Raw genomic sequence first — 27,067 nt, 5'->3', positions numbered from 1 at the left:
GGGGCTAGGTGAAGGCACTTTAGACTCAGACAAAGACCTTACAGAGCTAGTCCCCAAACCCCCGCATACCTCAGAAGTTGCCAAGGCCCAAAGGTACAAAAGTGTTCTGTTTAATAGTCTTTGGTGGTGCTCATTGAACTTGGGTATCTCGGTGGTTGGACTGCCACTCCCGACTGGCCTCTTCCAGTTGCCCCTGGGCCCTGGGGTGGGTGTGCTAGAAGTTGCTTGCATCTTCTCTATTCACCCATCCTTGGGTCTGGCCTCTTGCTTCTGATGCCCTCAATCAGCCTCTGGGGGCCAAGGGTAACAGCCGTGGATCCTGCTCGCTGTGCCAGGATGGCTCTCCAGATGCGGCACACCATCCCTCCCCTGGGGGTAGCAAGGTAAATGTGGCTCAGCCAGAAGGCCCTGGGCTCTCTCTGGTACCCACTGTCTACCTAATGTCCCCCTGTCCCAAGGAACCCTGGTGTCCCTGTAGTTTCCAGAGAGGAAACTAGGCAAGCCCATAGCTGGGGGTCAGGATCTGACCCGCATGATCCCACATGCATGGGTCATCCTGGAGGGCACAGGACATACCTGATGTGAGTGTAGGTGAGGTCATCTCTAGTGGCACAGGTCAGTAGGGCATGGAGGGTGAAGCTGTGGTTCAGCAGCTGGTTGTGGACAAAAACCCGCACGCAAAAACAGGGAGAGATTAAAATCAGAGAAAGATGTGTCCAGAGAATCAGAGGCTAGTTCTGTTTTACTACTAACATGCTAGGGCAGATCCCACCCCTTTCTGGGCTTTAGTTTTTTTCATCGTTATAATGGGAAGGTTATACTAAGTATTCCTCTAATGTTGAGAGGGGAAAAGTGAGAAGAGCTGAAAGATGGGCAGAGGTGGAGTCTTTGGTTGGTAGAGGTCAGAGATAACCAGCATTTTCCCCCTCACTGTCTGGATGGTGCCTGAATCCACGTTCAGTTCCTGTAGCCACTGCACCAGGCTCTGGTCCACTGTTCGAGCAGCTGTCAAGGAGAAATCGGGTGAACCCAGAGGTGCCTCCTGTTCTCACATTCGTATTCTCACATTCATATTCTCCAGCTAGTTCCTACTCACCTGGGGGCTCTGAGGCCGGGGAACAGGTCCTGGCCTCCGCATTCAACTGCTGTAGAGCTTGTTGCACTAGGGCCTGGCACTGCCTTTCCTTCTCAGCCAGGACATTTCGAAGCCTGTTGGATGGCAGAAGGCCAGTAGAAGGGAGGGTGGAGTGGGGGTGAAGCTCACACAGAGGCTATGGATGGGTCTCAGGGGCCTTACCTATCAGTCTCTGCTTGCAAGAGGCCCAGCTGCATCATCAGAGGTAGGGGGCTCTGCTCTGGTTCCCCTGGGAGCGGTGTCTGCTGTACTGGGGTCTCCTGCTGCTTGGGTTGGGACTCCTCTTTACTGGACTCTTCTGACTTGGGTGGGACTGCATCCTTCTCCACTTCTGCCAATCAGAGTGAGGTGAGCTTATGCTGGGCAAGAATGCCCATTTGGGACCCTCAGACACTGGCAGAGGGCGCTGGGAGCTCTGTGCACTGGCCAGGTAATGTCAGTCTGGGAGATGTCCATTTGGTCACATCCACACCCTCCTTCCTGGCCTGGATCAAGCCTGGTGATCACACCCCCCTGCCATTTTTTGTTTGCCACACCTCCAGGTGTCACACCCTCACCCGCAGGCAGGCAGGCAGGCAGGCAGGCAGACAGGCAGGCTCCACTCCCCTGCCTACCTGGGCTCAGCACCGACAGGGCTACCCCTACAGCACGGCTGAGCAGCGAGTCCAGCACGAACATCCAGTGTGGGCGGATCTGGCGCCTGCGGAGAATCTGCTTTACCTGGGGAGGGAGGATGGCGTCGCTGAGACTTCTAAGCCTCAACTAGAGGTGGAGTTTGAGTTGGAAAGGCCTAGAAAGTCTTTTGCCTGAAGCAAGTGGGGTGGATGGGCTTGGAGTCAAGAGAGAGGCTGGAAAGCTAAGACTGGGCAGATGTCCCTTCCCTAACGGCTCTATCTTCACAGAGAAGACATGGACTCTTTCAATCAAGTCCTTGCACATTTCCAAGCACAGGGAGTTCATTAGCTTGGGCAGCCCCAACTGTGATAAAGCTCTCTTACCGCATCAGGGAAGGCAAAGAGCGGTCCGTGCAGAAGCACAGGCTTAAGGCCCTGGGCCCACAGCTGCTCTTGCAGTGCCTGCAGCTCCTGGGCCAGCTGTCGGCGGTTGGGAGTGTGTATGTGCGTCCCGAGGCAACGCAGTAGCTGTTCCATGAGATCCCTGCCCAAACAGGAACCCTGAGAAGGAACAGAGGGGTCATCAACGGGTATTCCCACTTGAGCCAAGAGAGATGCTAGTCTGGGGCTAGGGTTGGGGGAGCCATCAGTAGGAGTCCTGTCGGTGCTCTACCACCAGGGGGCGCTGGGGCGGGCCGCCCACCTGTTCCTGCTCCTGGCGCAGATTCTCTGCCAGCGCGGGCAGCTCCTGCTTCAGCACCGCGGCCAGCATGGCCCGGCGCTGGCTCTCTTGATGCAACAGGTTCAACCCGGAACTCTCCTCAGGGGATGCGGAATCTTCGGCTCCGGGCTCCTCGGGCACCCTGGGTGCAATGGGAGCGGCCAATGGAGGGAGGCAGCAACACCGTCCAGCCACCTCCTCCCTAGGGTTTGTATCCTGGCTCTGTCTTTTTTGTTTGTTTGTTTGTGTTTGTTTGTTTGTTTGTTTGTTTTTGGTGGTACGTGCCCCTAGCGGGAACCGAACCCGGAACTCTCTGGTCCGCAGGCTGACGCTCAACCGCTGAGCCAAACTGGCCAGGGCTCCTGGCTCTGTCTTAAACGACCAGGCCTATCTCACAGGAATAAAAGAGAGAAATCTAGCACGAAGGGGACACCCTAACCAAATACAAGTAGAGCATTTGAGAGATAGGCACCAAGTGCCATCCTTGCAAGTGGTCAAAGTGCCCAGGTCCCAAAGAGGGCTTATTCTGGAGGGAAAACCAGATAAAGTGAACCCACCCCAGGATCCTGGGCTCTCACCGTAGCTGGCTGGTGTCCCCATAACTGAGGCAGCGCTTTGGGGGGCTGGGCGGGTGTTGAGAGGGTGCCTGAGGGCATGGGAATGTCTGGGACTGGGTGGTCGAGTCAGCAGAAGGAAGAGGGTTGGCTGAAGGGGCATCTGCGGGAGGAACAAGGCTGTCAGCTCCAGAGCAACTCTGCCTTCACCCCAGTGTGCTCGCTCTCTCCACCTGCCCAGTACCTGAGGGTCGTGGAGCATGTTGAGGGGAGCCCGGGCTTCGGCTCCTCTTCCCAGGCTGCAGGAAGGGGTCCCCTAACAGAGCTTGAGCACTGGCTCGGAGGTGGGGGTCTGGCTCAAAAGTTCGTAGGAGAAAGGCTTGGGCCTCGGCTGACAGAGAACTGGGCATTGGTGGATGTACCTTGTACATCCCCACCTGGAAGGGGGTGGGAGGGTAAATAAGGGCTAAGTGTAGAGGTGTTCAGGGCACAGTCTGTCCCCACTCCACCTCATAAACCAGGACCTGAGGGGGTCTCACCTGAAACATGGCAGCCTGAGGGCTCCCCAGCTCATGGAAGGGTGGGCGACCTGTGGCCATCTCGATTACAGTGCAGCCCAATGACCAGATGTCAGCTGCTTTCCCATATCCTCGTGGGCCCTGGTCAATGATTTCTGGGGCCATATACTGTAGAGTCCCTAGGGCAGGAGCAGTAGCAATAATGCTTATCTAGGCTTTATCACTACAGGAGCATCAGGGAGACCTGTCATCCTTTGGCTGCCTGTACCCGCCAAAACAGTTCCCTTCACCAATCCTGGTTGTCAAACATCTGAGTTTCCTCACTCATTTTAGGCTCCATTATCCTGATTTACATCATCCACTCTGAATTCTATCACCAACTTTGGTCCGCAACCACATTTCTGGGTTCCATTTCAGGCACTAAACTCAATGTCCTCAGCTATCCAAGTTCTAATTCTAGACTTCATCACCTCACCCCTGGCTTAGTCACCTGCCCTGGGTTTTATCCTCCATTAGGACTCCAATTCCAGGCCCAGGGGAAACATCATTTCCTGGAAGGCCCCAAGAGTTCTGCCCCAGGTCAGCATCCCCACTCACCACCCCATACCTGTTACCTGTGAAGGTCTCAGTGCAAGGTGTGATGCCTGCCAGCCGCTTGGAGGTGCCAAAGTCAGAAATCTTGAGTAGCCCACTGAAGGTGTTGATCAGCACATTGTCCCCCTGAGTAGAGTGGACATTGCACTCAGCGGACATCAGGCTGGAGTCCTGATGCTGGAACTGGACCCTATCCCAGGATTCCATCTCCTGGGAATCCCAGCCTGACCCTGTCTCCATCAACCTCCTCCTGCTGCCATCCCACTATGCCCCTCTGGGAGCTGGCACCTGGTTTGGCTTCAGATCTGAACTCTCCTTCTCTAGGGAACCTTCTTGATGTGCCCACCGAGTCTAAACTGCCAGCCTCTGTCTGGGGCCATATCGCCTCCTTCCCCCCTACCAGCAAGCCAGGGTGGGCCAGCTACAGGGTTTACCTTGATGTCACGATGCACAATTCGGTTGTCATGCAGATAGCCCAGTCCCTGAAGGATCTGGCGGGTGTAGAAACTGATGGTGCTCTCGTTGTCCTGCAGGGGTCCCCACACTGACCGCAGCAAGGAGGACAGGCTGCCTAGGTAGGTGCAGTCCAAGCTCATCATTGCCACCCACTTACTCCGGCGCACAGCTATCTGCCCAGACACACCCACACCATGGCCCAGACTCCATCACTCAACTGCACTTCGTCAGCTAATTCTGGGCTACACCACCCACTCACGCTAGAGTTCATTTCCCACAAGGGTTCTCCACCCATGCCTGGCTCCATCCCCATGTCTCACACCTTCAGTCCATCCCCATCCCAGCAGGGCAGATACCTCCAGGCACTTCCTCCATGAAGATCTTGAGGTAGCCACCCTGGCTGGCTGAGCCCAGATAGCGCACGATGTTCTTGTGGCGCAGACGTTTGTGCAGAGCGATCTCTTCATGTAGGGGCTGAGAGAACCTAGAGGCAGGTAGGGAAGAGAGGAATAAGCTAGATTTGGGCAAAGATGCCTGACCAACTCCAGTACCAGCCAGGCCACGCCCCCAGGATCTGCTCCACCCACAATACCCTCTCCCACCTTCCCCACCTGATCTCACCCAGCCCACAGACCCCTCCAGGCCATAGCCCCACTCCTCCTGGTCCCTGCCTTTCTTCAGGCCGGGCCCACTGGGCTCTGACGGTTAAGTCCATGAACCCGCCCACTTGGGGCCGCAGTGCCCCCCCCAACCCTGCCACACGACCCTCTCAGCTCGAGGTCCCACACGCCCTGCGCAACGCACCTGCTGTCCCTTTCAGGGATCTCCTTGATGGCGATGCGTACCCGCGTGTGCCGGTCACGGCCCGCATACACAACCCCGTATGTGCCCTTGCCCAGCACCAGCCTCTCGCCGGTCTCTGTGTACTCGTAATCAAACTGCGGGGACAGGTGTGCTGGAGGTTCATCAGGGCTCTCAGCTCTCTCCCTCCCAAGCCCCCAGTCCCCCTTCCTCACCTCCAGCACCTCTCCCACACCTTCTGCCTCCTCCCTGGGCACCATGGATTCCGAATTCGCCACCAAGGCCTGGATCAGGCCGCAGAACCTGAGGACCAGGGAAGTCAGACTGACCGGAGGGGTACTTTGGGCACAACGTGTCCCCTCCGATGCTGGGAGCACCTAGGGGACACATTCCTTCCTTCACTCCCTGGGCATCCCAGCCCTCAGAGCACCCCAACCCGAGAAGGTGTACACACCACTGGCAGTGCCCTGTGCTGGGGAAGCACAGCTGGAAGTCCTGAGCCGGGGGAAGCGCGTACAGGAAGCAGCAGCGCTCGTCCTGCTTGGAGGCGCTGGGAAGGGACGGAGAACACAAGTGAGCACCAGGCCAGCTAGAGGGGCCACCCCACCCAGAACTGCCCCAGGCCTTGCTCCTCACCTGACACCGCAGATGGAGGAGACTGAGAAGGTCCAGCTGGAGGGAGCGTCCTGTGAGAAGAAACCGAGTCAGAGGAGAGTGCCGAGAGTAAGAGGGGTCTGGGGGTAGAAGAAAGGCTCAAGAGAAGGGGTGCTTAGTAGTGAGTGGGGGGACTCAGTGGTGACTTCACCTGGTTCTCAGGCTCCAGCAGGCTCAGGGTCACTGCGCTCACTGGGTTCATACCCTGAACCTCTAGCCTCGCAGGCAGCAGAACTTGGTTTATCTCCAGGACCAGGACCTGCGGGCGATAAGGGGGTGTGGGAGCATAGGTCAGAAAGGGCCTGCTCCTCTCTCAGGCCCCCCACCCCTACAGGCCTCACCAAGCACTGGTCCTCTTGGGGACTGGCTGTTTTGAGCAGCTGGCAGGACTGGAGTAAGAAGTGGAGCCAGAAGTGGGCACGGCGTGGGGGTCCTCCGAGGGGCTCTGGTGTGGGTCTGAAGTGCTGGTACAGCAGGAAGGTTTCCATCATGGACACCAGGTACCTGCAGGCACAACATTGTCTTCAACTCAGCCCAGGCACCAGGTAGCACTGCCAGGGAGAGTAGACTGAATGTGGGCATTAGGTGTCATGGGTACTGGTCTGGAAGGAGCCAGGTCATTGGCTAAGGGCTCAGGCCAGTGGACATAAGTGCAGGAACCCACAGCACAAGTCAGGCCAAGACTGAAGAGGGGGCCACTTACCATATGGGGGCATTGAGCTTGTATAGCTGCTCTGCAGCCAGTGCCACCTGGGTGGGGTCATTAGCAAGGATCTGAGCTCCCAGGTAGAAGCCTACATCCCAGTAATACTGCATCTTCTCCACACAGCCTTTTCGGGCCAGCAGGCAGCCCAGCTTCATACCTGGGAGTGAGGGCATGGGCCCTAGTGAATGTGGTTGCAGTTGTGGCAGAACCCAGGTATGGACCAAAACATTCACGTTAGGCAGGAATACAGATGTGGGTGAAAATGTAGGTGTGGCATGACCTCAGATAGGAGTAGGAGCTCAGACACAGGAGAGGGGTTGGGAACAAATGTATGTAGAAGGAACACAGATGTGAGCTTAGGAACAAAAAGTCATGGGCTTAAGGGCTCATGAGGGCCCAGGACAGGTATGAGGACCCAGGTGTGAGTTCAGGCAGAATAGTCCAAAAGGGGATGAACTCAGTCCCAGATCCAGCCCAGTGTTCTCTCTCCCTGACCTGAGCCCCTGCAGGGGGGACAGGGGTACAGGGCTGGGGCTCACCGATGAGCTGGAGCTCGTCGGAGTCCTCAAAGCGCTGCCCAGCAGCAATGAGGAGCACAGCAGCATTGATGCCTGAGTGAAGGCTGGGCTCCACATCAAAAGCCTTCCGATACCTGGGGGTTGGGCAGAGGGATGCAAGGCTGGACTGATGCCCACAGCCCCACCTCTCAGCCCAATGTCCACTTGCTTGTGCTCCTTACCAGTGATAGGCCTGCTCTCGGTGCCCGGCATCTTGGAAGCCAGAGCTGAAGAACATGTCCTTGTAGACACGGCCACACATGCAGTACAGGTCAGGTGCCACAGAGCTCTCACACTGTACCAGTGGCAGCAGCACAGCTAATGCCTTCTCCCGGTCCCCAGGCCTGTTCCTCCTACGGGAAGGGGAAGATGGGTTGGGGATCTGCCTGATGGCCCTGTCCTACTATGGGGACATCCAGATGCTGAGCAGGGACCCTTCCAGGGGCCTGACAGTAATGAATACAGAACTGCAGTGACCTTGGTCAGCACTGACCTTTCTAGATGTAGTGATTCCAGATGGAAGTGATTTCTAGCTGCAGTGACTCTGAAGAGAGGTGACCTTGGATAGCTGTGACCCCTCCAAGGGCATCACCTCACCTCACCCGCAGTAATGAAACAACAGGACCATCTGACATCAGTGTGATCCTAGTCAGCAAACTCCCTGAACAGCACTGTTCCCAGACAGCAATGACTTCATAGAGCAGGGACCCATGTTCCCTCGTGGCTGACCTGAGCGCTGCTCTGCCACTCACCGGTTGAGGGCAAAGGTGTAGTGGAAGCAGACGTTGTGCTGCTCAGCCACATCACAGGTGGGCAAGGCCTGCAGTGTCTCCACCAGCTCAATGATGGCTGAGTAGTCCTGCATGAGGGAACAGCATGCTCTGGCACAATGACCTCTGGTGGGTCCCATCAGCCCCCAGACCTTGAGGAAAACCTTGAGCTGGGGGTCTCCTCCCACCCCTGACACTCCACCTTCCCACCCACCATCCTCTACACACCTCCCTCAGGCCTGGCAGGTAGTACAGACACCACACCTTACACAGAGAACCCACTGTGTGCCCCAAGCTGACAACTGCCCTGGGAGACAGTGACATGATGATCTCCATTACAAACTGAGGCTCAGAGATGTCAGATCATTTGAGCGGCACAGCCAGGAGCTGAACTTGAGTTTATCTGACACTGGATGCTATGCCCCAGCTGCCTCTCTGAGCACACCTGCACATCTCGGTAGGAAAGTAGCAGGTTCATGATGATGTCAGGGCTCAGCAGCTCCACACTGTCCAGTCTTCGCTGCAGGCGAGCCAGCTCCTGCCGTAGCTGCTGCCCGCTGAACCGCTCCCGGGCCTGCCTGATGTCCTGCCGAAAGGTCTCCCGGAAATAGCCACTGAAGCCGGCAGCAGGAAAGAGAGGGAGGAAAAGGAAATGGTGGGGCCTTTCCCTCAGCCCAGGCCACTGCACCCTCTCCAGCCTCCTCTTGGTGCACCTTCTCTGGGTCCCCCTTACCAAGAGTCTGTGGGCGTGGCCTCCAGCAGGCGGGCAAGCCGGCCCACCAGGGGTGTGAGCAGGGCCTCAGTGCCCAACCCAGGCTGGACTAGCCCATCAGCCAGGCCCTTCAAGAGGCCTACATCACCACACAGCACTCGACCAGTGGCTGTCACCACATAGGGGATCAATGTGTAGCTGCCAACACAATCCTGGTGGGAGGGAGTCAGGAATCGGTAGAGGTCAGAGGTCAGCACCAGGTTAGAGAGAGGCTGTGAGGGGGTCAGAGGTCATCACCAGAGGGAACTGGAAAGCAGGGAAGGGGCACACTGCAGGAAGTAAGGCAATAGGAAGCAGAAGGTCACACAGATGTTGAGGGGTATTAGGGAGATCAAGAGGTGATGGAGGTCAGAAAAGGTAGTGGGGGGGTTAGAGGTCATAATGGAAGTCAAAGGGCACGTTGTTATGAGGGGTGGATTCTGCTCACCGAGTTCTTCTGAAAAATGTCCTCCTGTAGGGAACAGATAGATACTGATGTTCTAGGTAGGCCCTACCCTCGCCCTGTGCCTGCCTCTACCAGCTATCTGGACACCTACCCGCAGGGCCTGCAGGTCAGGAATGTCGGCTTGGGAGCACAGAAGAATGTTGTTGGTCATGCTGAAGCTCTCACGTACACCAAGGTGGTAAAACAGGGAAGGCTGTGCTAGGGAGCTGCTCACCTCCAGCACCACTACATCTGCAAGCACACAGGTTATGGCCCTGAGCCCTGAAATCCAGCTGGGTGGGGAAGGAGGCTGGGGATCCATTCTGGCTCAGCATGCTTTCCTGGATCCAATTTTGCTCCTGGATTCAGTTTCCCCCACAGAACTAGTATCTGAGGTGTTGCAGGAGAGGAGTTGGGCCCAATGGGCTAGGACCCTCATCCCACTGTTCAGAGCCTGTGCACAGAGGATAGGAGGCTGTGCACCAGCCTAGAGCCTGTTCTAGACCATCTGAAAGGCAAGAGTTGGGCAAACACATAAGTCCCCTTCCCTGGACCCTCAGCGCTGTGCCTGTGTGTGTGTGTGGGGGGGGGGGGGCTAACTGTGACTGGATCTCTGTGTGACAGGGTCTGTAAAGACCTGTGTATTGACATATATATAACTTGTAAGTCTGTCTATGACTGTGTGTATCTTCGTGTCCTCGAGGTCGAGTCAGCCTTCATGTTTTAGCCTGTGATTTTCTGGACATCTGGCAAGCGCAGGCGCCAGGAGTCTGGGATAAACAAGTAAGTATCCGGAGGCGGGGCGTTAGGGTTGGCGGAAGGGAGAGGTGGCCTGCACCGAGAAAGCTGTCTTCTGGCCCCACCCAAAAGCGACTCTGCCCCGCCTCCAGCTCCGCCCACTGTCCCGGGGTTACAGGGTCCTCTTAACCTCCCTTGCCCAGAATCCAGTATGTTGGGTCCCATCGCTACCCTTTTTGCCTCTCTAACCCGATTCTTGAAAGTAGTATGCTAGGACCCCTGAACTCCAGCCCCTCTTGTAGATCCCCTTTCCTAGTCCAAGCTCCACCTCCCAGGATCCGCCCTCGAAAGCTCTTCGCGAAATCATCCCGAGGCGGAGGTCTCCAACCCAACTCCTAAGACACTGCACACTGCCCGGCTCCCAGCCCTGGGCCAATCCTAGCCCCGCTCCCTAGACACGGTGCTTACTCCAGAGCGCTTAAATCCCAATCCTGAACCCCGGGGCCGGGCCTGGGTCCGCTAAGTCCTAGCCCGAGCACGGCCCCGCTCCAGACTACCTAAATTCCACATTTGCCAGGGCCCTGCCTCTCATCCCTCGGCTTTAGCTCACTTTATATCCCACTAGACGGCGTACGCATCTCGGTCCCTCCCGGGAGCCGCCGAGCCACTCCCCTGTGGGCCCGGCTCCAGGCGCCGCGCTCCGCCCAGGCTCCTGCTCCGCCCAGGCTCCTGCCCCGCCCCCAGCGCGAGCTCACCCGCGTTGTAGAAGGAATCCAGCGCTGCTGTGTCTCCCAGCGCCAACGTCCCAAAGGGCAGGGTGCGCAGCTGCGTCCGCGGCCGAGGGACCGCGAGCTGCGCGCAAGCCTCGCGCAGGCAGCGGAGGGGCAGCGGCTCCGCTTCGGCTCCCCGCTCTGGCTCCACGCCGGGCTGCGGTTCCCGGGTCAGCACGTAGACCACGCTGAGCGGCCGGCTTCGAGAGCAGCCCCGGCCCGGGGGCGCCGCGATTGACCCGCCCCGGCTCAGCGCCTCGGCCAGAGGGTCCTGCCAGCAGCTCCCGGCGCACTTCAGGGCCCCGGGCCGCGAGCACGGCCCCGCCATGCGGGGGCGCTCGGGCGTCAGGCCCGTTCTGAGCACCCGGGGCGGGGCAGGAGCAAGAGGTGACGGATCCAGGGATCTCAAGATCGGGAATCTCCTAAGGGATCTGGAGATCCGAAGTCCCGCCGGAGGTCCTGTTCCTCGGAATCTGGAGTCCAGGGCGAAATCCAGGCTCCGACTTGGAAGGTCCTGAGGATCTGAAATCGGGAATTGGGTCCCGGGAATCTGGGGCATCCGGTGATCCGCGACTCAGAGTCACGTGGGTGATCCTGGGAATTAGTCTGATCCTGTCCGACACGCAGACTCCGCAGGAGAGCGTCCGCCGTCCCTCTCTCCTGCCCTCACACGTAGGCTGGGCCCCGACCGGGAAAGCTCCACCCTCGGCCCTGGGGCAACACCGCTCCCTAGCCGCCTGGGACTCAGCCTCTCCCCTCCCTCCTCTCCAACTAGAACTTCTGAGTCCGGCCACTTCCGGAACAGCATGTGCCACGGTGTAGCCAACCACATCATAATATGTGTGCCCAGGCCAGGGTTAGGGAAGAGGTGTGAATTGCAGGCCCTGCCATGCAGGGATCTATTTGAATGAATGGATCTCCAGAAACATCAGGGTGTACACAACATGGTGAAGAGTGGGTGTTCTCCCAGGAGGGACTGCAATGGGGGAAGTCTGCCCCTCCACCTGCTGGGAGGCCATCAGCCCTAGTATGGGACTTGGCACCTGAGCCCCCATCTTTGCCCTCTTGCCAGGAGGCCACTTTCCCCAGAAACCAATCTGCTGATTTTTTACCTCCAGTCATTGGTGACCATGGGACCTGAGAAGAGTCCCCACACAAACATTTCTCTACCCACCTGAAGAAGAACCCCAGAACGCCAACCCTTGGGCTACAACAGCTTTCCACCTCCAAATTTCCAAGAATCCTTACCCCTTTAGTGTGAATTAGTGAGACAGCAACCTGGTGTAAACTTCAGTGGACTCTGAAATCAGGAACCGCGGACTTAGGTTGTATATCTTGCCAAGGATCAGTCAGCCACATGACAGAGCAGGATGCAATCCCAAGATGCCCTATCAGACAGCAGATATCAGACTATTGCTTTGCTGCTTTCTAGAATGTGTCTCTGGCAAATTAACTGCTTGATAAATGCTAGCTCAATAACTGCTATTTCAGTACTTGTGGCCCCATGAAAGAAAATACCTTACTTGGCCCTGGCCGGTTTGGCTCAGTTAGAGCGTCAACCTGCGGTCCTGAGAGACCCAGGTTCGGTTCCCGCTAAGGGCGCGTACCTCGGTTGCAGTTTGTCCCTGGCCCTGGTCGGTCGTGCGGGTGGCAGCCACTCGATGTGTTCCTTTCACATCGATGTTTCTCTCTCTCTCTCTCTGTTCCTCTCTCTCCCTCCCACTCTACCTGAACAAAAAAATGGGAAAATGTCCTCAGGTGAGGATTTAAAAAAAAAGAAAATACCTTACTTGGTTTGACCCTGAGTTTAAACCAGCTGCTGGTGGAACCCGTGAGAAGCCAAGGATGAGAACTTGACTTCCAACAGAGGCTGGGGTAGAAAACAGACAATCTAGAAAGGATAGGCATGGGCAACAGAGACAGTGAGAAAACTGCAATTTCCACCGCAAAACCACCCACTTGCGGGACACAGAGGGCCTAAGGGCACAGTCAGTGAGTGAACACTTGAATTCCAAGTCCTTCCCTAAATGTTCCCCCGGCCTTGGCTTGCATACCTCCAGAAATTACTACCTTAGGAGGCTGACCCTTCCATCTTCCTGACTGAAAGAAAAGTCTTCCTTGAATGGAGCTCAAACCTACGTCTCTACTCTGTCCTCTTGAGTGTTTCTTGGTAACTGGGCAAGTCCTGCAAGTCAGAAAAGGGTTAAAATGATTTTATTTTTAAATGTGGACAAGAGCAGAGGCAGTTAGCACTGGTTAGGAGTAGCCGAGCATCCGGAAGCTGTACAGGAGAGATAAGGGTGCTGGTTGCCAGGATGCCCTCACGAAGCATTATGCGAACCCTGTGGTAAGGGTGGCCCATGCCAAGGCCTGAGGCCCAGTCAATGCAATAAGTGTGGGCAGTAGTGTGGGACATCACATAACGTCCATTGAGATGAGATTGATAGCAGGCTTCATACCACCAGGCACCATGGACAGTCACTGTGCAGTTGTCCCCAATTGCGTCATGGTCAGCGTCGTAGGTGGTAAAGGACTCCCCATTGTGATAGCTTACAGAGTCCCCTGGCAGGGAGGGGATGGGAGGCACGTTGGTGTCAGCACCATGCTTGGCACCCTTGAAGAGATGACCTCATAGGAGTCTCAGAGCAACTGAGAGGTGGCGTTATCAGGCCCCCTGAGAAAACAGCAGTACCAAGGAGCCAGAGTGTTTCCCCAGGTCACTCAACTAGTCCCAGGGGCACTGGGACTTGAACTCAGGACTGTGGCTCCAAAGCCACCAGCTCCTCCCTCTGCCTTGTCCCCTCATAGAGTCCCGAGCTTCCCTCTAGCTCCTTTGTCTCTTCCTGGCTCCCATCAGCAGCCCGAGCAACTTTGTCAGGGAGAGCTGGGAGGGACTTCTCAGATGCCTGGGCAGGAAAGGGGGCTCCCCTGAGGCAACACCTCATAATCACTTCCCTCTTTCAAGCCTCTCCTCAACAGTTGCTGTTTCTCTGAAAAAAGCCTTCCCTAGTTCCTCTTCCAAAGCAGATAAAGCTAACACTCAACAGAGCCTCAGATAGTCCACGGCCTCCCTCCCTGCCTCCTTGTCTATTTTACAGTACAGGAAGCAGGCTCTGATACGGAAGGGACTTGCCCAGGGTCACATAGTAGATGACAGAGCTGGATTCAAACTTAGGTCTGTTTGCCTCCAGAGCCCAAATTCTTTACTCCTGTACCACCTTGCCTCTTGATTGCCATTTCTCAGATGAGGACACTGAGGCTCACAGAGGAGAAGGAATTATCCTGAGTCATTATGGAGGCAGTGGCAGTGCTGGGCAAGTATCCAGCCTCCCTCACCTTTTCCCCCTACTCCAGGGCCCCACCTAAGGGTTGCTCACCTGCAGTGCCCTCTAAAAACTTGCCCAGCAGCAGCTGCTAGTGATCTGCCTCCACAAGGAGGCGGAAGGACTCCTAATGGGCAAAGGTGCTGTTGCCATGAAAGTCTTCCAGCTCCACTCGTAGCTCCCAGGTACCTGGGGAAGGGGGGGGGGGTGCCAGAGAAATGCCCCCAGGCTCCCTGGACCCTGCTGGGAACTTGCCCTGGAGAGTCAGCTGGTGCAGATTCTCATTCCCCAGCCAGAATTCAGACTCCTGACTCCCAAAACCTGCTTTGTAGGAGGACCAAGAACGGAAGAAATCCAGTCATCCTGTCGCCTCTGGAACACCTAGGGGGCCAGAGAAGGCTAGCACACCAGCCATTACTCCAGGCTTGGGATGGGGTGAGGAGAGGCAGGGGCAGTGCAGCTGAGAGTGGGCACACTGAGGCGCTGGCAGACTCCCTGCCTCTGGATTGGGGGCTTGTCGCCCAGTGAATCTTGCCTGTGAATATATTGATGAACTCTACATTCTCTTATTAGCTTTTAGTGTCATCAAGTAGTTAGTGACACTCAACTTCACATCAAAGCCTTGCAAGCCCTGGGGGAGACTGAAATGATAGAAACATAGTTCCTACCTTCTGGAAAGGGTCAGTCCTGCTGAGAGTCAGATTCAAAATAACTTGATTTTTTTTTAATCCTCACCTGAGGGGAGATATATATTGCAATTGCAATTTTTGTTACAGATGTTTCTCCTTTTTCCCCCATTGACACCCTCCTCCGGATCCCACCCCCAGCATTGTTGTCTAGGTCCGTTGGCTACACATACATGCATACAAGTTCTGTGGTTTATGTCTTCCCTCCCCGCCCCCCGTCCTCCTCTTCTGAGGTTTGTCAGTCTGTACCCTACTTCTATGTCTCTGGGTCTATTTTGTTCATCAGCTTTTTCCTTTTAATCTTCACCTGAGGATATTTTTACATTTATCTTCAGAGAGAGTGGGAGGGAGGGAGAGAGAGAGAGAGAGAAACATCGACATGAGAGAGACACATCGACTGGTTGCCTCCTGCACAACCCTGACCAGGGCGGGGAACAAACCGCAACTGAGGTATGTGCTGTTGACTGGAATTGAACCAGCAACTCATTAGTCCATGGGCCGATGCTCTAACCGCTGAGCCAAACCAACCAGGGCAAAATAACTTGCTTTAATTTACTATGATAAAAACCAAGATATTAGAGCAAAGAGATCACCTCCAGAGGCCAAGCTGGACTCCTGGCCTTACCCTGAAACTTCCCCTTCAAGCCAAGCAGTCCCCAGGCTCTGTAGAGTTTCCCTCCTAAATACCTTTCAGTCTAAGTGCCTCTATTTCCATCATTGCCCCTGCCCACTGTCTTCTCCTGCTGAGCCTCTGAAGTCCCCCAGACCTGTGTCCCTGCCTCCCCTCTTGCCCCTACTGCAATGCAGCTTCCATGTTGCCATCTTTCTAAAGACTAAGTCTGACCTGGTAATTCTCTGCTTAAAACTCTCCCGTGGCTCCCCATTTACCTCCATGATCCTCCGTTAGTGATCCATGCCCTCCATGAACTGACCTTTGCAGAGGCCTTCAATCCATGCTTTTGACCCATACCAGTGGGCCTCAGCCAAACTCTCATACCTGCTCTCAGCTCACTCACATGGTTCCCCGACCCTCTTGCGCTGTCCGGCCTCCCTGCATTTGTCTTTCCCTCCACCTGGAAAGCCCTCTGTGCCTCATTTGTTTTGATAATTTCTACCCAGCTTTCAAGACCCTGTCAAATGTCACCTTGTCTGTGAAGCCTTCTCATGCTTCAGATCCCCTGCTAGCTCAGTAAACTTTTCTCAGTGAATTCCTCTAAGAAACGCCTTGGCTCCAGGGGGCTCTGACTCCCCCTAGGGGCCAAGGGGCAGAAGTGCCCACTGGGCCTGGCCTGTGTCTCTTCTCTGACACCAGCCAACCACCTCTTGGGGTGTCCATGTCGCAAAAAACTGGAAGGGCTCTGCCTTCAGGTAGACACAGATGGTACCAAGCGCTCAAGGTGGCACCCCGGCTCAGCATCTCCTGGCAGCTCCTGGGGCCTGGGGAAGGGGAGAAGAACTGAGTTATGCCCCAATCCCCACCCCATGGGTAATGGAAGGGGCTACGGGTGGACCTCAGGAGCCCTCTCTGCTCCTTCAGGCCCCCGAAAGGGGCTCTAGTGCTAGGCCACGCCTGGTGGGCCACCAACACCCTAGCACCGCCTGGTTCCAAGTTCTTGGCTCCGGTGAAGGCTGCCTCACCCTCCTGACACCGAAGCAGGTTTGCTGGATCTCCTGTCCCATGGAAAGACCAAGTGTTGGCTCTAAGGTCTGAGTACCCCCGAGGGAATGCCTGCAAATCACCAGAAGGGAGGGTGCCCAGGCCCTTCTCCTAATCCTGCCCACTCCCCTTCCACCCCCTGCAGGAGGGCAGTCACAGCCAGTGGCTGGGCTGCAGCCCAACAGAGCACTCTCCCTCTCTAGCTGAGGGATAGAGCAAAGAAAGAAGAGGCCCAGGTCCCACACACTCACCTGGCTCACCCGTGGGGCCCATATTGCCCAGTGGTCCAGGTTGCCCTGAAATTCCAGAGACAGAGATGTTGTAAGTCCCACCCCTGTAAGGTCAAAAACAACATGGATTTGGAGCCAGAAGTCAAATCCCAGCTGCATCCTTCACTGGCTGTAATTGTAGATAAATGACTTATCCTTTCGGAGCCTCACTTTCCCCTTCAGTAAAATGGTGGGAAACTCTTCACCTACTTCATAGAGCTGATCTTTGGATGCTGGGTGCCCAGCCTGGAGCCTGGTGCACAGTAGGTTCCGGGCCTGCTTGTCATGGCCTCTCAGCACAGACAGTTATTGCTGCACCACCAGCCTCCCTGGTTTACCCCAGGTCCCTGTCTGCTGCCTGGTATCTCTCACCTCAAGGACCTGGAGCTCCATTCTCCCCAGGACTTCCTGGGGGTCCAGGACAGCTGGGCAGGAGGACAACTTTGCTGCCTTCTAGTTCCCTGGGTTCTGCAGGGAGATGTGGGGCCAGGTGGGCACAGAGTGGTCATAGAGGGGTGGGCATGTCTCCCAGACCCTCTGCAGTTCCATCTCCGAGTCGAGCTGTCAGGATGCTTACCTTGAAGAGGTTTCAAAGCTTTACCCTGTTTGCAGAGCTCAGACTATTGAACTCCCACCCTGCTCCTTGAGGCTCGTGAGCCTGGGTTGACACCCAGGGAGGGAATGAGAGTGGGTTGGTGGGGAGGACACCCTAGGACCCTACCTGGACAGCTGGGGCGGTCCTCTGTCCCCAGGCTGGCAGGCTCCCTGAGCAAGAGAAGCAAAAGGGAGAGTGGGGTCCACAGGAGGCCCATCTTGCTGGTGCCCTTGAGAGAGGATGTCAGTTTATAAGGGGGCCAGGCTGGTGGAAGAACATAAAGAAAGACTTTTGTCCACTGTCCCTCCCCAGGGACACTCCACCCAGGTTGGAACCAGAAGTAAGTAGGTGGGGGCATTTCCTCCCTCAGCCTCAAAGAGAATGGGCATTATCCCTGCTCTGTTCAAGTGGGATGGAGTCCAACCTCTGATCCTGGCCACCAGGGCTGCCCAGCCATCTCTCTAGACCTTTGCATTCACTGGGGTTTTCTGAGCCTTCCATCTGGAATGCCCCTCTCTTCATCTCTACCTGTCCATGAAGCTCTGCCTGTCCATGAAGTTCCGGCCTTAATGTCATCTCCACTAGGGATTCTTCCTGTCAGCAGTGTTAGTAACTGCTGCTACCATTTGTTGGACCTACTGCACGCCACAAGTCCCACTGTGTGCAGTTTGTACGCCGCCTCCGATCCTTACACAGCCCTGCTCATAGTCATTATTGTTGGCCCTGGGATACAAGCCTGGTACAAGGCAGGTATTCAATGAATGTTGGTTAAATGAAGGAATAAGCAAGGAGAAACTGAGGCCCAGGACAGGACATGACTTATGCTCTCTGTGGCACTTATATGCCCAGAGCCACAGAGATTTTGCCCAAGCCCCATGCCCCACACCAGAGAGAGGCACCCTTAGCAATGTGACTTCCCTCAAGTCCCTTGGGGAGCTCCTGGCTGGGCCTAGGAAAAAGCTGCTAATATAGGCCCATTTCATGGGTGGCCCAGGCAGTAAGGAGGCAGCAGCCCTGATGCAGATGCGAGGAGTGAGCTGGAGAGGGACTCAGGTGATAGGGAGGAGAGAGAAATCTCATTTGTTTGTTCATTTGTTCATTCATTCATTAAACCCTCCCTGAGGGCCTCCTCTAGGCCAGGACAAGCTTGCGGGGATGGGGAGGGCTGAGGTGCAATGAGGCATCAGGAAAGGCGGAGGCCAAGTTTGCCAGACAGGATAGATCCATGAGATGGATGCTCTGAGGCCCTGCAGGTCCAGTTCTGGAAATCCGTGCTCCCGCTCTGGCCGGTTTGGTTCAGCGGTTAGAGCGTCAGCCTGCGGTCCAGAGAGACCCGCGTTCGGTTCCCGCTAAGGGCATGTACCTTGGTTGCAGTTTGTCCCCGGCCCTGGTTGGGTCGTGCAGGTGGCAATCACTCTATGTGTCCCTTTCACATCAATGTCTCTCTTTCCCTCCCACTCTACCTGAACAAAAAATGGAAAAATGTCCCTGGGTGAGGATTAAAAAAAAAAAGAAAGAAAGAAATCTGTGCTCCGTAAGCTGTCCCACAGGTGTGCCAAGATCTGCAGGCAGGTCTGTTTATCATGATGCTGTTTATAATAATCACTGTGGAAAGGACCCAACTGGACTTTGATAGGATGCAGGCAAATGCGTTACCACCATGTGGACAAGTCATAGGGCAAATGTGATGGATAATGAAAGGGGCAAAGTTGCAGAACAATATGTATAGCGCAGTCCCACTTTGTATTTAAATAAAGCTAAATGTAAATTCACAGGAAAAGATCTGAAACATACTGTGAAGCATAGTTACTTCTGGGGCATGAGACCAGTGGGATGGTGATTCTCACTCTATATAAACTTTTGTATAGTCCTTTTGTTCCTTACAGGCGTTTACTATTTTTAAAAAAATATACATCCAATGAAGAAATTTTCTTAACTGAGTGGAAAGCCAGCAGGAGGTGGGGGCATTTCCTCCGTCAGCCCCAGAAAGAATGGGCATCATCCCCGCAGCTCTTAAGGGCTGGTTGGAGAAGCGCCCGGGGCGGGGTGATCCAGGCAGGAGAAACTGAATGAGCAAAGGCTTGGAGCAGACAGAGAATAAGACAGGCTGTGTAACAAGAGGTAGATCCAAGTAGCTGGCAGGATGGCTCAAGGGGAGGCTGCCTGAGAGGACTGAGGGCATTGATGGACGTGCGAGGGGGGAGGAAGTGGACTGTTGGCATTGTTGATGATGGCGTGATGTGCAGGCAGTAGAGCCCTCTGTGAGGCCAAGGAGCAGCCGGGACTACCTGTGGGCTTGCGGCAGCAGCTGGAGACCCTGCAGGAAGGCCAGGCCTGGAGAAGAGGCACAGAGGCTCGGCTGCAGGCTGCACAGCTGGAAGGGAGGATGGGTGCCCTGGCATGAAGCAGATGGAGCACGTGTGCCTGCTCCGCACCCCACTGAGATGGATACTGCTGCTACCCCACTTTACAAATGAGGAAACTGAGGCCCAGAGCTATTAAATAACTGCTCCAGTTCCCACAGAGCAGTTAGGTTCCACAGGCTGAACTCTCAGCCATTTCTCTATTGCCTCTCAGCTTGACTGTCCTAGGACAGGACATTATATGTCAGACTCTCAACTACGTGCCTGGTATCCAGCATGCCCCCCCTCAGTGGGAGGCGGGAGATGTTATTAGTCAGGAAGACTTCTGGGCCCAGGGGTAGGGGTAAAGGGTGGGGGAGGGCATGGGGGCAACTTCCCAGAAGGGCCTGAGTGAGGAAATGGCTGTCGAGAGTTCCAGGGTGTCTCCACCTGGGCACTGGGGCAGAGACGTAACTTAAGGAGCTGAGAGCCTGGAAGATGCTTCTGCAGGACAGTTCTGAAGTTCTGCTCACTCTGGAGCTAGAAAAATCTAGATTCAAACCCCAGCCCTGCCCCGAACCACTGTGTGATCTTGAGCAAGTACATTTATCTTTCTTTTTTTTGTGGGTGGGTGGGGGGTTCAAATTAAGAGAGCTTTATTAGCCACGTGGAGACTGTCCCATCCTACACAGAGGAGAGAGCAGCCACATTTATCTTTCTGAGTCTCTGTACTCTCATCTGTAAAGGGGCATGGGAGGCGGCTGAACATGTATAACAGAGAAAAATATTTTAAAAGATGACAACAGTCCGAGACTGAATTCCACTAAGGAGGCGGTAGTGGCCATTCCCCTGTCCCATCCAGTCCACACAATGGAGGACAGAAGACACAAAGCACAGAGCTGGAAAGAGTTCCTTTATTTGGGGGCAGTGCCCAGGCCAGGTCAGTGGGAAGAGGCAGGCACAGACCCAGTGCCACGCAGGGGCGGGGGATGTCTGGAGGGGGCCCACAGGGATGACAGATGAGATAGGAGGTGTTGAAGGATGCATTCAGCTGCAGGTACCAGGCCCAGGTATTGACACTGAGACTGTTTGGTGCCTTCAGAGGCCAGGAATTGGTGGCCAAAGTTTTTCCCATCCCCAGTGCCCACAAGGGAGCCAAGAGGGCAGCTTCTTCATCCTTCTCCTCAGCGTGGAATCCAGGCCTGCAAGGGGTCAGATTCTGCAGAAGCCAGACAGAGAGGACACTCAGGGCGGTGGCCCTGCCTCAGCAGGGCTGAGGACCCCCAACCCCAGAGAGCAGGCAACAGATGGAAGAGCAAACACTTTAATGGAGGCTGCAGTGACCCGCCCCACAGCACACACGGCACACAGGGTGTGGGGGGCCTTCGAGCAGCTCCCCTTCTCAGAGGAAAACCAAACCGCACACACAGCCAAGGTCCTGCCAAGGCCACAAAGCTGCAGGCCAAAGTCTCGCCTGGGTTATCACCTACTGGTTCTCCTCCCTGCTGGCAGCATGAGGGGACAAAGACAAGTGGGCTCAGCTGGCTCTCAGACAACAGGCTGAGGCTGAGTCAATACCTAGCAGAGAGAACCTCACAACTGGAAGAGGGACAGGGGTGTGGCTCACATGGGGGACACAGGGAGGGAGTCATTGCCCTTAGGGCTGCCCCACTGAGAAGACAGCACACTGTCATTTAAGGGGACCTGAGGGGCAGGAGTGGGGTGGGGGAAGTGAGCCAGACTGCGGGCTGGTCAGTACTCACAGTGTCTGGTAAGTGCTGTCCTTGGCCTTGAGGAAGCGCAAGACGAAGAAGGCCACCGCCTGTAGGCTCAGCACCAGAACCATGCCTCCAATGAAGCTGGCCCCATCAAAGCCAGGGTTGTGGGCTTCGGGAACAGGAGGACTCCCTGCAGGGTGGAGGTCATAGCAGGCCACCAAGGACCAGGATCCCAGGCCTCCCCCAGTAACCCACACAGGTCACCTGGAGGCCCCAGTCCTTACTATGGGAGCCTGGAGCAGCAGGCTCAATTCAGCTGGATCCTGTGGGCAGTTGGGAGGTGCCTGGTAGGAGGGACAGTGCCCAGCTGGTAGGGCAGCCCTGGCTCTGTTCCTGAATTGCTTTGTGGCTTGATGCTTCTCACACCCTCTCTGATCACATGGACCAGATGGCAACTGAGTCCCTTACAGACACCCTCTACCACGCTGGCCCAATAGGATGAGGATGGACCTAGAACTCAGGCATCGACCCCTTTCAACCTTGGGTCTTAGGGTTCAAAGCCCAGATACAGATGATATGATCCCCTTTCAGAACTTCTGAGACCCTGGAGCTGCCCCATGTCAGAGCCCTTACTTAGAAAGGGAAGAAGTGGAGGTCCACACCCTTGTTGACCAAAGTGGATAAATGGAGACTAGATGATGTATGTCAGAGGAAGAAGCCAGCTCTGTGGCCAGACCTGTCTAGAGTCACCTCACAGTTAGGACAGAGCCAAACCTACACAATGTACCCTAACACTTTCCCCATCCCCACCGTAGGGACCATGGTTGTCAGACTGTGCCTGGGTGGCTCCCAGCTGCGCCACGTTAGCCATCAACTCTCAACAGGGATTTGATTTCAGGCCCTGGGCCCAGTGCCCAGGGCAGGGCAGGGCAGGGCTGGCAGTGTAAGATCATTCTGGGGCAGTGGACAGGAACCCAGCTGGGAGGTGGATCCATCTCCCAGAAGGTGTTGGTTGTGTAAGGAGGTCTGAGAATACGAAGAGCAAAGGGTGGTCCCTGCTGCAGCTCAGTGAGCCCTTTCTGGGGGAAGAGGAGCAGAAGAGGGAAGAAATGAGCTGCACAAGACTGATCTGGGGCTTGAGCTGGAGGGAGCTGAACCATCAATAATTCAGCCTCCAAGATCACGTTTCTGGCTTTAATTAACCAAGAGCCTCTTCAGCCATCCCTGCCAAGCCTGCTGAACTCCAGGCTGTGAGGGGCAGTGGGGACCAAAGGGTGGGGTTCTTGCCTCTGTTCTGCCAGGAATCTGCTTTGTAACCCTCTCTGGACCAGTGGGTGGTCACAGTAGACATCTCATTGGCAACCAGAGCCATACACCCTCAGTACCAAGCGCAGGTCCTCGAGGGGGTCACCCTGAGTTCTCAGTGTTGGGGAGACGAGATTGGAACCATCATTTCTTGATTGCCTTCCTTGCATCAGACACTGAACTAGGGGCTACCCACACACATTCTTTCATAAAATCTTCACAGCAACACTGTGAGGCGGTACCCACCCAATTTCTCAGATGTGGAAACAGGCTCAGAGGGAGAAGTCACAGGTCTGAGGTCACAGAGCATGTCAGTGCCTCAGCCCAGCTCTGGCTTTCCCTGCACCTCTAGTCCTGCCACTGCCCAGTTCCCCCAGGTAGTACCTACCTGTTGTGATTGTCTTCGGTTCATAGGTGGGGTGGTGGTGGGCAGCTAGAGAGACAGGGAATTCATAAGAACCTAGCTCTCCCACCCCCTGACTCCCATCAGGACCTCAGGCTGGGCCAACAGGTGGACTTCTGACTCAGATCAGGTCCTCTGTCCCGGGTCCAGATCCACCCAACATATTGTCAAGCCTTAGTTCATGCAGTTCCTTCCACCAGATGTGCCCTCTCTTCATCTTGACCTTTAAGGGTCATCTCTGATGCTACCTCTTCCAGAAAGCCCTATCCTGTTCCCTTTTGAACTTCCAAAGTCCTCACTCTGTTTTGAATGAGAAGCGCTACCCCCCCCCCACTCCTGCACATGCCTGTTCTGTACCCTCCATTTGTACCACTTTACAGACGAGGAAACAGACCAGAGAGGGGAAGGGAGTTCTCGATGAGCTAAACTGAAACTGGACCCAGGTGTTTGTAGGCATGGTCAGCTCCTTGAAAGAGACAGATTTCTCCTGGGGGCACCTCAGCCCCATCGCCCCCATCTTGGCTTAGGCCAGTGGGAGCCCCCCTACCTGGACATGACTCTGAGTGGTTGTAGACAGAGCAACCTTCCTTGACTGCCTCAGCTTGGTCCACACAGTGTCCTGGTGGGAGAAGGTGCAGGAGAGAGGTTTGGGGAGAGGGGCCAAGGCCCTGGAGTTCAGAACCGGGGCACTCAACTTGGGGAGGGCCAAACTCCATACCTGGCTCCTCCGGCTGACATTGCTCCCACACGCAGCCCGAGAGGTTGTGCGCTATGTCCCCCTCCACACAATGCTCACAAAGCTTCAGCTGTTTGCAGGTCCCTCGGACAGCTGGCCAGATGTTCATTTGGAGCAGGGCTCCTCGCCCAAAGCCTCGAGCTCCTTTACCTGGGTGTGGAATGGAAGCAACTCCTTGAATCCGAGCTGCAGCCCTCCTTCCCCACTACTCTGGCTCTCACCCTCTGCACACGCACGCTCACCGGGATCCCTTCATCCCAACTACACACCTGGAGTTTCCACAAACACATGATAACACACCTAGAACCTCCCTGACATTCACCCAGCGTCCCCTCCCTTTGTATATACCTGGGGTTCTCAGACACACCTGAAGCTCCCTACTGTACACATACACGGGGCTCCACACACAGCTAGAGCCGCCTTCACCCACCCTGGAGCCCTGCACACATCTGGCAAGTCCTCTTCCACCCCCCCATCCTCACCCCTCCCAGCCCTGACTACTCCTGGACGGGCGACTGGGTGAAGGGCACGCTCCCAGACCCTGGCCCGCATTACCAGCCACAGCGAGCTGGGCACACAGGAGGAGGCAGCAACAGCCACCACAGAGCGCAGCCCGTAAGGCTCGGGGTCCCGGCAAGGCCATGGGCGCGGGGGCGGGGGCGGGGGGTCCGCGGAGAGCTGGTGTGTCGCTTCCCTTCTGGACTCGGCTCCACCAGGCTGTGGGAAACGTGACCGGGGCGGCGGGGGCGGGGCCAGGTGGGCAGGGCCAGTGGCGCAGCCAGGGGGCGGGGCTTGGTGGTCCGGGGTGGGGCCAAATTGGGTGTGGCTAGTGGGCGCGGTCAGGTGGGGCCGGGTTCCGTAGCCTGGGGCGAGGCTCGGACAAAAGAGGGCGGGGTCCAGGACTGGTAACGGACCTGGCCTCTGGACGTGGGCAGCCGCAGCTTCACGGAAATGCTGAGCAGCGAGTTATGCCTACTTCTTAGGTGAGGAAACTGAGGCTCAGAAAAGGTGAGTGACTAGTTGAGAGTTAATGGTTAAGTCTATATTTGTAGCAAGGTTCGTTTCTTGCCTCCCAGCCTCGCGCAGGTGCGGTCTTGTGGAGTGCACCACCCTTCCAGGCCAACCACTGCTGACCAGCTTCAGCTGGCCCCTAGGCTCTGGCAGCCACCCGGCTTCAATCTGTGAACCCTCCTCTCTTCTACCCTCTCTTCTAGCCCACCATGTCTGCCTCCAACCCATCAGACCCTTCACCAAGTCACCGGTCTCATTGTTACTGGGGCAATTGAGCCTCTTCACAACTTTCCCTTCTGCCTTGACTCCCGCCCTGGCACAAACCTCTTCTGGTTCTTCTCCCATTACAGCTACTTCTCACGTTTTTTAAAGAGTGCCCCCTCTTCCTCTTTCTCCCTCCTTTCCTTTCCCCTCCCTTTCTTCCCCATCTGCTTCTCCTTTTCCTCCTTCCACATTATCATCGCTAGTGGCCCAGTTCAGTCCTGAGACCCATTCCACCTCTTCTGGGGTCAACTTGGTCATTCCTCTGCCATCAGTTTCCATTTGAAAACCAACAAATATGTCTTCTTGTCCAGCCTAGTGCTCCCTCCCCAGCTGTCATACCTGTAACTAATAATACATAGTTTACAATTATTGACCCTTTACTATTAGCAGAATGTACATTCTACTAAGAGCTTTTACTTGCAGCTTCTCATCTAATATCCCCACTACCCTCTAGGTATGGGTTGTGTTATCACCAAATTGCAGGTTTCAGAAGTAACATCACTTGCCCAGGGGCACACAATTACAAGGGGAGGGGAGTTCAGGATGTAGCCCAGGATTCAATGAGGCCAGAGGCTGCTCTTCCCTCTGCTATACAGGGAGGCCCCTTCATCCCCCAAGTCACGCAATTGGAAACCATGGTCTGATCCTCACCCCCTCCCTTTGTCTCCCAAATTAAAATCCTGAAGATTCTGCCTCTACATGTCTCCTTGTTCCTACTACCTCATCCTCTCTTTGCTGGCCCCACTGCCTCTCAGCCTTCGCGCCCTTCCCCAACTTGGCCCTCACGGTGCAGGGCTCTATTAAAATCATGGATTTGACCATGTCTCTTCCAGTTAATAATGGCTTGGCCTCCACAGCCCTTTGATTCTGGGCTCTATAAGTCCAGCAATATCGTGGGCTCACCCCAACACCTTCTTACCCTTCAAGAAGATAGAACAGCCCTGACCAGTTTGGCTCAGCAGTTAGAGCATTGACCCGCGGACCAATGAGTCACGGGTTCGATTCTGGTCAAGGGCACGTACCTCGGTTGCAGTTTGTCCCCAGCCCTGGTTGGGTAATATGGGAGGCCACCAGTCGGTGTGGCTCTATCACGTCGATGTTTCTCTCCATCTCTCTCTCTCTCTCTCCTTCCCTCCCACTCTATCTGATAATAAATAGAAAAATATCCTCAGGGTGAGGAATAAAAAAAAAGAAAGAAGATAGAACAGTGACTCCCCCAATACACCTTACCGTTTATACCTCCTTGCCTTTACCCTATAGCTGTTTTGTTTCCTGGAGGGTCCTCTTTCTCCCTGACTCCATCTGTATGGCAAACTAATCCTTCATGACTCCATTAAAGGGCCACCTCCTGCAGGAAGTCCCCTGTCACTGTCTCAGAGCAAGGCTGAGCTGCTGCAGCACTCGTCCCAGCTGGTCGATCTGAATCCATCTGCTTTCCTGCACCAGAGCCCTCACCTCTGCACCATCTCCTAGTAGGGCTCCTGCTTCTGCTCCCCGACACCAGTCTGCTTTCCAGCAGTCAGAGAAATTCTTTGAAAATGTAAGTTAAATCATATCACTCTCCTGCTTAAGTCCACCAGTGGCTCCCATCTCACTGCTTTCCATGACTTAGATGATCTCCCACCCACCTACCTACCTACCTCTCTGAGCTCAATTCCTACCCCTCAGCTCATTATGTTAGTGGTGAAATGATGAGACCTTGGTTCTTGTCTTCTTGAAGGAAAGATTTCAGTCAAGAGACAAAGTGTAGCAAAGTATGAAAGTATTAGCTGCAGCAAAACACATTTAGGGCAGTGACATGAAGAAGGGCATAGAATAAGCAATAGGAGAGCCTAGGCTGGGCTGCTTTGACTCACTGGGAAGTCAGAGAAAAGGGGGCCTGGGACGAACTGCCACTGCCCATTGCTCCCCTGGTTGCAAGTCTCGTGAGGACCCTTAGAGGGAAGAAAGGGGAAGGGAATGGCATTGGCATGC

General features: G+C 55.4%; 3 protein-coding genes and 1 long non-coding RNA gene across 6 annotated transcripts; all 4 read right to left on the bottom strand.

Moving 5' to 3' along the window:
- Window positions 1–75: 75 nt before the first annotated feature.
- MAP3K6 (mitogen-activated protein kinase kinase kinase 6) lies at window positions 76–11,112 on the bottom strand. Of its 3 annotated transcripts, none has more exons than XM_036257286.1 (29): window positions 10,770–11,112; window positions 9,389–9,528; window positions 9,280–9,303; window positions 8,814–9,004; window positions 8,526–8,694; window positions 8,063–8,169; window positions 7,493–7,663; window positions 7,293–7,405; window positions 6,751–6,910; window positions 6,389–6,551; window positions 6,199–6,306; window positions 6,030–6,079; window positions 5,848–5,943; window positions 5,609–5,696; window positions 5,397–5,530; window positions 4,949–5,076; window positions 4,571–4,707; window positions 4,157–4,262; window positions 3,564–3,721; window positions 3,269–3,461; window positions 3,049–3,187; window positions 2,453–2,612; window positions 2,134–2,310; window positions 1,750–1,855; window positions 1,298–1,466; window positions 1,097–1,209; window positions 932–1,005; window positions 577–653; window positions 76–369 (listed from the first exon to the last, which is right to left on the bottom strand). In XM_036257286.1, exons 1-29 carry the CDS (start codon window positions 11,110–11,112, stop codon window positions 237–239), a joined length of 3,927 nt encoding a protein of 1,308 aa, XP_036113179.1. In that variant the 3' UTR covers window positions 76–236. The 3 variants fall into 3 exon arrangements, with proteins under 3 accessions (XP_036113179.1, XP_036113180.1, XP_036113181.1); XM_036257287.1 differs by having other exon boundaries at window positions 1,298–1,463; XM_036257288.1 differs by lacking the exon at window positions 10,770–11,112 and adding an exon at window positions 10,625–10,678.
- A 46-nt stretch (window positions 11,113–11,158) lies between these two features.
- LOC118627161 lies at window positions 11,159–12,970 on the bottom strand. Its single transcript, XR_004959019.1, has 3 exons — window positions 12,924–12,970; window positions 12,033–12,172; window positions 11,159–11,306 (listed from the first exon to the last, which is right to left on the bottom strand). It is a non-coding gene; the product is annotated as an uncharacterized LOC118627161 (long non-coding RNA).
- A 60-nt stretch (window positions 12,971–13,030) lies between these two features.
- FCN3 (ficolin 3) lies at window positions 13,031–17,607 on the bottom strand. The gene is given in 10 exon segments (XM_036256818.1): window positions 13,031–13,065; window positions 13,110–13,346; window positions 14,162–14,296; window positions 14,363–14,467; window positions 14,470–14,488; window positions 16,103–16,230; window positions 16,432–16,464; window positions 16,702–16,746; window positions 17,092–17,187; window positions 17,441–17,607. Coding segments are annotated over 10 exon segments (924 nt in total). The 5' UTR covers window positions 17,532–17,607.
- Window positions 17,608–21,415: 3,808 nt separating this feature from the next.
- Window positions 21,416–24,461, bottom strand: CD164L2 (CD164 molecule like 2). Its single transcript, XM_036257357.1, has 5 exons — window positions 24,374–24,461; window positions 23,801–23,968; window positions 23,630–23,701; window positions 23,068–23,112; window positions 21,416–21,564 (listed from the first exon to the last, which is right to left on the bottom strand). Exons 1-5 carry the CDS (start codon window positions 24,459–24,461, stop codon window positions 21,416–21,418), a joined length of 522 nt encoding a protein of 173 aa, XP_036113250.1.
- Between the last annotated feature and the right edge of the window lie 2,606 nt (window positions 24,462–27,067).

This window comes from Molossus molossus, unplaced genomic scaffold (assembly GCF_014108415.1).
Source record: "Molossus molossus isolate mMolMol1 unplaced genomic scaffold, mMolMol1.p scaffold_m16_p_12, whole genome shotgun sequence".
NCBI classification, from domain to species: domain Eukaryota; kingdom Metazoa; phylum Chordata; class Mammalia; order Chiroptera; family Molossidae; genus Molossus; species Molossus molossus.
Note: the sequence above shows the minus strand (reverse complement) of the source record. Positions and strands in the feature narration are given on the sequence as shown.

What these genes read in the sequence shown, in the direction of transcription:
- MAP3K6 (XM_036257286.1), bottom strand. Translation starts at nt 11,112, where the DNA reads ATGGCGGGGCCGTGCTCGCGGCCCGGGGCCCTGAAGTGCGCCGGGAGC. An exon ending in ACATTTTTCAGAAGAACTCG is followed by an intron (nt 9,005 to 9,279) that starts GTGAGCAGAATC and finishes CCCTCCCACCAG; the next exon opens with GATTGTGTTGGCAGCTACAC. An exon ending in CGACGAGCTCCAGCTCATCG is followed by an intron (nt 6,911 to 7,292) that starts GTGAGCCCCAGC and finishes CCTCACTCCCAG; the next exon opens with GTATGAAGCTGGGCTGCCTG.
- CD164L2 (XM_036257357.1), bottom strand. Translation starts at nt 24,461, where the DNA reads ATGGCCTTGCCGGGACCCCGAGCCTTACGGGCTGCGCTCTGTGGTGGC. An exon ending in CCACTCAGAGTCATGTCCAG is followed by an intron (nt 23,113 to 23,629) that starts GTAGGGGGGCTC and finishes CTGTCTCTCTAG; the next exon opens with CTGCCCACCACCACCCCACC. An exon ending in ACCGAAGACAATCACAACAG is followed by an intron (nt 21,565 to 23,067) that starts GTAGGTACTACC and finishes TCCACCCTGCAG; the next exon opens with GGAGTCCTCCTGTTCCCGAA.